General features: G+C 49.7%; 1 protein-coding gene across 1 annotated transcript; it reads left to right on the forward strand.

Moving 5' to 3' along the window:
• Positions 1-242: 242 nt before the first annotated feature.
• On the forward strand, positions 243-3,286 carry LOC119300462 (protein SMAX1-LIKE 3-like). The gene is made up of 3 exons (XM_037577410.1): positions 243-886; positions 2,184-2,331; positions 2,431-3,286. Exons 1-3 carry the CDS (start codon positions 243-245, stop codon positions 3,193-3,195), a joined length of 1,557 nt encoding a protein of 518 aa, XP_037433307.1. The 3' UTR covers positions 3,196-3,286.
• Positions 3,287-8,664: the final 5,378 nt, after the last annotated feature.

Here is an 8,664-nt window from a genome sequence, read left to right on the forward strand (position 1 = left end):
TATCTACCGTATGTACGTAGCCAAGTAGTCCATCACGACAACCGCATAATTCGATCACGGCCTCACTTGCATAGCTGCGCAGAGTAGGGGCTAGGGGTGCACAATGACGGACGCACGCACGCGCTTAAATCTCTGCGTGCGTCATGTCTGTCTCGCTACACCCGAACAGTAGCAGCTAGGTAGCGTAGGACTGTCGCAAAAAGAAAAAAAAAGGTAGCGTAGCGTAGGACGATCGTTCTAGTATGTGGCTCAGGCTCACCGGCGGGCAAGCGCACGCGCTGGGGGAGGAGGCGGCGGCCGTGGTGCGGCAGGCGGTGAGCTTGGCGGGGCGGCGGGGCCATGCGCAGGTGACGCCACTACACATCGCCAGCGCCATGCTCGTGGCTTCCCCAGCCACGGCAGGCATCCTCCGCGCCGCCTGCGCCAGGTCCCAGTCCCTCCCGATGCAGCACAGCGCGCTCGACCTCTGCCTAGGCATGGCGCTCGGCCGCCTCCCCTTGGCCAAAGAGGCCAGGCCAGCGTCCGCCGTCGCCCACGATGCTGACCGCGTCGAGCCGGCGCCGTCGAACGCGTTCGTGGCCGCGCTGAAGCGGGCGCAGGCGCATCGGGGGCGCAGTGGCGGCAAGGTCGAGCTCGAGCAGCTCGTACTCTCCATCCTCGACGACCCGAGCGTCGACCGTGTCATGCGCTCGGCTGGCTTGGCTAGCTCCCAGGTCAGAGCCAGCGTCGTGTCGTCGGAGCAGTTGAGTAGGGCAAGTTCCGACGTCACGCCTTCTCCCAGATCGGTTCCGATGAAGGCTAGGGCTGGTGGACAAGCATCTCTTTCTCTTCAGACCGTCCCGGAACTCCACCCGCCGGTCGTCGCCGACGTCGTCCCGGACGGAAGGTACTTTACCACATCCAGAGTGTCGCATGCACGTTTATGACTGGCGTTTAAATTACATACTCTGGTGGGGACGCAAAAATGCTACACACATGAAACTTTACGGGGCTACAACGGACCCCTTCCAACTTACTGCTAAACTTCTCCCCTTGATTTTCACGGGGATGGAGCCAGCTTCACCTCTTCTTCCCAATCACAACTTTTCACATCAGCACGTCCTGTAAACAACGTCCACGAAATCCTTCCATGTGTGTAGCAAAGCTCTTCGGGACGTGCATCAGGTTTGTACATCAGCGGTGTGGTGCTTTTCTAGTAAATCTCTATATTCCTTAAACGGTTGGACGACCCTATTACTACTGTTCTCCCCACCTTGCTACTGCAAACACCATTCTCTTACCCAACAGTGTAATCATCGCCTTCGGCTTGTTAATTTGTTATGTCCCACGGGCACCTCGTCCTGACCAGAGTTAGTACATGGACGTGTGGACCTAACACTCTCCTTAACTCTACAATTATCCTCCTCGATCGTCCTCCACCTTCGTCATTTTCACTTCGCAGGTGGCTCCTCAACTCTGTTATAGTCGCTACCACTCTCCTTACCTCATGGTACATGGACGTGTGCTGAAGAAAATAAACAAGACTAGCAAATTAAAATAATGGTTCTCTAACATTTTGTTTCAGTTGATGGCATTATAGTAATGGTTTTGAATATGAAATACCAGTTGCCTGGCCGGCAAATTAAAAAACGTGAGGAAGAACGTTTCTATGGCTTTAGTTATTCTCCGTAGTTTTCTCCTATAGTTAATTTGCACTAGTTTTTTGCGGGAATAATTCGCACTAGTTCACTTACATAATAATAGAAATTATTTCCCTTGTAAAAGATTACTCACTCTATTCACAAAATTGCTTCTTGTTTTAGATACTGACATGATCTGTGTATCTTTGGCTGTAATATTGTATACATGTATGTTGGTAAGAACATATTTTTTATGATAGTACTATTTTTACGTTAACATTATTAATATTTTTTATATGTTCATATTCAAAGTTGAAAAGGTTATACCCCGCAAAAAAAGAAGTTGAAAAAGGTTATATTGCATCCTTTGTATGAAGTCATGTATCTTCGAATGGAGATAGTACTATCCTAGTTTGTGCTAGAAGTAAATCTAGTTGACAACAAGGCAATAATAGACGACTGTCATTTAGCCAATGTAGACGCATGCATGGTACTTGACTAGTCGAATGATTTTATCTATTTCTGAGGGGCTGAGAAAAACTAATTATCCCTGTTTTCTTGAAGTGAATGTCAAGCGAGCAAAGCAAAATCAGGATCAGGGCAGCCGGCTTTCTTATGGGGCACGAAGGTAGACGCAACGACGGCGATCCTGCCTCCGTGGCTCCACCGCCACAAATGTACAACATACTGCGGCACCAGTCGTCAAGCAAACGTACGTACGCATAACACATTCAGATAGATACATGTGTGTGTAATATCTCTCATGCATGAAGTCGTGAACTCACGATCTGATTACCCGTGACACATGCAGGGTGCTTTCAGCCGGCCGAAGTTCACGGAGCTCACCGCGCAAAATCTCAGGATCCTGTGTGACGCGCTTGAGCAGCGAGTTCCGCGGCACGCAAACATCGTTCCTGGTATATCCAGTACGGTGCTCCGGTGCAGATCCGGCGTGACGAGACGGAGGGCGGGGAACAGGCCAATGACATGTTTGTTCTTCCAAGGAAGGGACGGTGGCGGCAAGATGGCGATTGCTCTAGAGCTCGCGAGGCTTGTGTTTGGCTCCTACGCCGAATTCACCGCCCTGCAGGGAAACACCGACATCCCTGCGCGCACCGGCAAACTCACCATCAAGAGGAAGCGATCACCGGACAACGGCGGCGACATTGGAGCGAGGCTGCTCGAAGCGATCGAGGAGAACCCTCACCGCGTAATACTGATCGACGGTGTCGACCGACTGGATCGCAATTCAGAAATACTCATCAAGAATGCGATAGCGGGCGGAAGAATGGTGGGGGGATGCAACGGCGACGTGGTCGGTCCGGAGGATGCCATTGTGGTGTTGACCTCTGACCTGTGTGACTCGACGTATGTGGCTTCCGCTTCCTCCCCACAGGTGAAGCGACGACAGAACAACGAGGACGAAGATGATGTCACAGACATGGAAGTGAGACCACGTCATCGTCTCTGTTGGGATCTGAACGTTTGCGTCGTGGATGGGGAAGAGGAGGAAGACAATTTGGCTGACGATGAGGGGTTCCTGAATGTTGTGGATGGTGTTTTCCTTTTCAATTAGTAGAGGATAATCTTCTTTCAAATGGATGGCAGGTGTTAGTTAGACCATGTAGCATAGTTTAGAGTAGAGTTTATGAAGTCTAATATGATCATTTTCCCGCAAAAAAGAGAGTCTAATGTGAGCATTTTCTCAGACCAAAGCCCTTGGCCTGACCGTTTTAATAACCCCTCTAAAACCTCCTGCCTGTGCTGTAATTCTAGAACATCGGCGGCTTTGCAACTTAGTTTGAGATATTGTCAATTCGGGGGTCTCTGGGGCAAAAAGAGCACATGCGGCCCTTTAATATAAATATGGAAATATGAATATCCCTTGTCTTGTTATTGAGATTACCCTAATTCTTGGTTCATAAACATCCATAGTAAAAACAAGCCGATGAATTAAGTATGAGATTATGGTCACTAACATTGTTATCAACCGTGTTGATGTCAACATTGTCTTCCATAGAATTTTCGGGGCTGTTTGGATCGTAGACCATGTCTGCTCAGCCAAAATATTGGCGTTGACCAGGTCTTCACATCTCGTTTGGATGAACGCCTAAATTTTGGCACGCCAAACCCGCCGTAGCTTTTCCGCTTTGTTTCTGCGCCAAATCGTTGGCGAGACGCGGGCGGTCGATTTACTCGCCGATATTTTGGCGCGCCCACAGCGCCCGCGACTTGGCTGGGCGGACTTGGGCAGTAACCAGACAGCCTCTTCCTCTTCCAGACTTTTCAATTTGTTCCTCCATAGCGACTACTCCCTCCATTTCAAAATATAATGCGTCCACGCTTTTTGAGGTCCAACTTTGACCATAAATTTAACCAATGAGAACAACTACGGCGGAAGAAAAAATTATATAATTGAAAACTTCTTTCGAATATGAATTCATTGATATATTTTTTGCTCCCGCCGCAATCGGCCTTGATAGTTAAATTTACGGTCAAAGTTGAAGCACGAGAATAGAGAAAGCACTACATTGTAAAATGGAGGGAGTATTATCGACTCATCGCGAAACACGGATGAAGTGCTTGTTCTCTTATAAAATTAGTCAATGGATCATCTTCGACAACCTGTCGCTCCACGAGCACCACCAGCTCGCGGAGGGCCAGGTCGCCGGCGAGCGCGCGAATAAGCAATCCCTCGCGTCGATGCTCGCGGAGAACCCAGACCTCGTCAATGAATAGGGAGCTAGTTTGAAATGGGACACTTCAAACCTTCGCGGACACGTCCGAATGTACACAGCAGCACACATACTGAAGATCGGCTGAGACGCGACGGAGTCCTCCACATATCTACCGTACGTACGTAGCCCAAATATAATAGTTCATCACGACAACCGCCGCATAATTCGCATAATTCGATCACGGCCTCACTTGCATACTCCCTCCGTTCCAAAATAGATAACTCAACTTTGTACTAAAGTTAGTACAAAGTTGAATCATTTATTTTGGAACGGAGGGAGTAGCTGCGTAGAGTAGAGGCTAGGGGTGCGCAAGGACGCACGCACGCTATTAAATCTCTGCATGCGTCACGTCTATCTACCTACACCTCAAGAGTATAGCTAAGCTATTAAGTCTCTGCATGCGTCACGTCACGTCCGTCTACCTACACCTGAAGAGTCTACAATCTCTCTATCGAAAAATCAAATGCATCGATAGATGCAAGCACATTGATATGAGGTATTAAGAGCAACTCCAACGGGCTGATATAAACGGACAGCGATTTTGTCCGCTTTTTGTTCGTTTGGATCGGTCAGACGGACACGGATGCCCGCTTCCGTATTTGGGTCGGCGTGTGCGCCCAACGCTAACTGAGACCCATTTTAACGCCGCCAAAAAAAAAAAACACATGCATATTAAAAAAAGAAAAAACAGCATTAATTAAACATTAAAGCCAGCCACGAAGGCCGTCGAGAGTCCACGCGTCCACATTTGCATTTAAAAAAAAGAAAACAACCTAAATTACGAGGCGGCCCGCTGCTCTAGGCGTCGTCGTCGTCGTCCTCGGGGTCCGTGAGGTCGATGAGCGTCGGCGCCGGCCCGCCCCAGGCGAACGCCGTGTTCCAGAGCGCCGTCATGTCGGGTTGTGCCGGCGCAAGCAGTGCCGGCGCAGGGGTTGTGCGGCCGGCTGTGCAACCACGGCCTGGCGCGCCTCCTCCTCGGCCTCGCGCTCCTCCTCCTCGAGGTCGCGCTCGAGCATCTCGAGGTACTCGCCGTCGCGGCGCTCCTCGGCCACCCCGATGTTGCGCCAGTGCTCGAGGTACGCCTGCTCCTGCACCGGCGTCACTCCCATCCAAACCGGGGGCGCGCGTACCCATTTGCACACTACTCCTGTCCAGGAGTAGCGCTCGATGGGGGACGGCTCGGGCTCCGCCTCCGGCTTGATGGGGGACGGCGGGGCCACCGGCGGCACCACGATGTCGCCCGCCGCGGAGAGGGTAAGGGTCTGCGCCATTGCCGCCTCGTACCGAGCCTCTTCTTCCGCCTCCGCCCTGCGCCGCTCATCCTCCTCGCTCTCCCGGAAGACGACCGCAAGTGCCGCCTGATAGGCGTCCTCCGTCGCCTGGTCCTCCACGCGGACGACGAGCGCCGGTGGCGGCGACCTCCGGTCGACCTCGCGCACGCCCCGTCGCCTCGCCTCCTCATGCTCGAAGGCGAACCACCTCGCCCAGTTGGGCGAGTCGGTTGCGTAGGCGGCCTCGCGGCGCTGCTCCGGCGTCAGCATCGCCCGCCGGCGCCGCACCTCCTCCGCGTGAGCACGAGCCGATCGCGGCAACGCCGGCACTGGGATCCTCTCTGGATCCAGATGCCAGTTGTGCGGCAGCATCACGTCGGGATACGGCAGAGGCTGGGGGTGCTGCCAGTGCCACTCCGCCTGGTGCACTGGCACGTTCACGCGTTGCCTCTGCCGGCGAGGTGCCGGCGCCGACGGAGGCGGGAGGAAAGGGGTGGCGGGGGACTTGTCCTCGGCCTTGCTGCCGTTGGCGCCGGAGAAGAGGCCCATCTCTGTGGTGGTTGTGGTGACTAGGGTTTGCCAGTGACGAGGGAGCAAAGGATGGCAGATGTGGACGGCGAGTTTGGATGAGGACGGCCCCGCCGCATGGTCGGATTAAAAAAGGACGAGCGCCATCGCTGACGCGTGGGCCCGTCGTCATAAATTAAGCTGACCGCATGGGCAGCGGGTAGTTGGACGGTCGCCATGTGGGGACGCGGTGGACAGCGAGAAGGCGTACGAAGCGTCCGTTCGGCGTCCGTGCTGACGCATTTACGGCGCAAATGGTCGGCGCGGACGCGACGCAGACGCGATTTGGGTTTGATTCGGCGCGTTGGGTCGTCACTTTTGTCCGCACCGATTCAAACGGACGCAGGCGGACGAAATGGGTCGGCCCTTTGAAGTTGCTCTAATATCTAAGGAAGTGTCGGGGAGAAAATAAAATCGATATCAATTATGTTTGCACCGATGATCAATTTGCAGATATCCTAATCAAAACTTTGGGACGACGAAAGTTCACGAAGATACAGAAAAGAGTCAGCGTTCAAGATGTGAAGTGAGAACATCGTGCTTAGTGTGTGATTATTGGAACTAATCACGATTAGGCGTAAGAGTCCGGTACGGACATGCAGCCCTGGCCGAGCCGGCTTGTACAAGATACTATAGGTACTATAGAAATCTGTACTAGCTCCCCCTCTAAATATATAAAAAACAGTAATAAAGAAAGGACATTAATAAGTCCCGAACGTTTGGAATGTAAGCTTGCTAATTCGAACTCTTTTTATGGCAACTTTAATCAAGGCGTTGTTAACAAAATATGGTAATTTTCTGACAAAAAATCAAACTGGAACAAAGTTGCCATATGTTAACAACTAAAGTTGCCACCTCGTAACAACTAAAGTTGCCATCAAAAAACGTTCGAGATGACATGTTTAAATTCTGAACATTCAGGATTTATCTATTCCGTAAAGAAAATAACACGCACGATACGTGCGTGTGGCGATCCAGATCCATTGTTGTGTGCTGCCGTGTACGAGAGCTAGTTTGATTGATTAGTTCAATCCAGACTAGAAGTGCTCCTACGTGCTAAGTACTACCTTCGTTTTTAAATATTTGTTTTTTTAGACATTTCAAATGACTACTATATACGGATGTACGTAGACATATTTTAGAGTGTAGATTCATCCATTTTGCTCCGTATATAGTCACTTGTTAAAATGCCTAGAAAGACAAGTATTTAGGAACGGAGGGAATACTACAGTACACGTGAAAGAAAGATTCGATCAGGAGTAGCTAGCAAGGCTAGCTTTGCTCTGCGGTGCACCGTATATCTTGGCGTAAAAAACTTCGCCAGGATCGTCGGCGTTGTTTTGTCGCCGTTCGTCGCGTATCACCGTCGTCGAAAAGTATTCGGAGTTGCCAGGATGAGCGCGGACAGGCGCAGCAGCAGGCTCACCGCCTTGGCCGTTGGGCTCTCCCTCTCCCACCACCCAGACATGATGGATAGATCGATGGATATATTTTTGCTGCCTAGCTACGATGCTGTCTACAATAGCTTGGTGCAACTATTTATGCACTAGCGGGCGAAGGCGCCCGTGCAAGTGCTCTTGATTTGTACGATTCTTGTTGCTGCTTTTTTTAACATAATTGTTGCCGCTGCTTAAACATTATAAGAATAACAGAGTGGATAAGTACATCTGGTTGAACATTATGGGGGTACATTGCATTGCTAGAGCTGATACAAATTTACTAATGAAAAAAGAAAATCCAGTGAAGTGCATATAGTTTCTTTACAGGCTAAGCTATCATAAGAAAATGTGAAATAGAAGATTGACATGCTAAAATGGTGAGATCATTTAGTAACACGGGTGGTTTGACTCTCCAGTTGTGATAGTACATTCCTTTTTTTTCATTTATTCTGAAATCTTCAAATAGCTACTCCCAAGTAAGAAGCCAACCATGGAGAACCTACTCTCATGCTTATAAGTGTTGGAGGTACCCTATGCAATGACCTCAAAAAGCAGCTTTACATTGCCTTCTTGTGGCATTTTCTGGACCTCTAATGGGTAAACATGAATTGTTTTCACACAAACGACACCATAATCAACGAACATTAGCTCACAACACGATCCTTATATAATCGCATGCCATACAAAAATAATGTGTTCTGATTACCGTTTAAACGTTCTCTATGGATCTATATTTGAGCCAAAAGATATTAAGCCGTGGTTTTGTTTATGACTTATTGAACCAAAACATCAAATTTATCTTAACCACAAGTCCGAAATAAATAGGGGAGTTAGGTCTAATTATGGTGGCATGATAAAGCGAGCTTATGTCATCTCAAAATATTACTGTTTGCTTCTAACCACTGAGAGATAAAAGAAGGAAAACTAATAATTAAACTCGTCAAACCTGAAATAACTCATTATCCAGGGCAAATTTACCACCGAAAAGAGTTCTTTCTACAAAAAATAAAATTTGCCTGACCGCCAAATT

This window comes from Triticum dicoccoides, chromosome 5A, assembly GCF_002162155.2.
Source record: "Triticum dicoccoides isolate Atlit2015 ecotype Zavitan chromosome 5A, WEW_v2.0, whole genome shotgun sequence".
NCBI lineage: Eukaryota > Viridiplantae > Streptophyta > Magnoliopsida > Poales > Poaceae > Triticum > Triticum dicoccoides.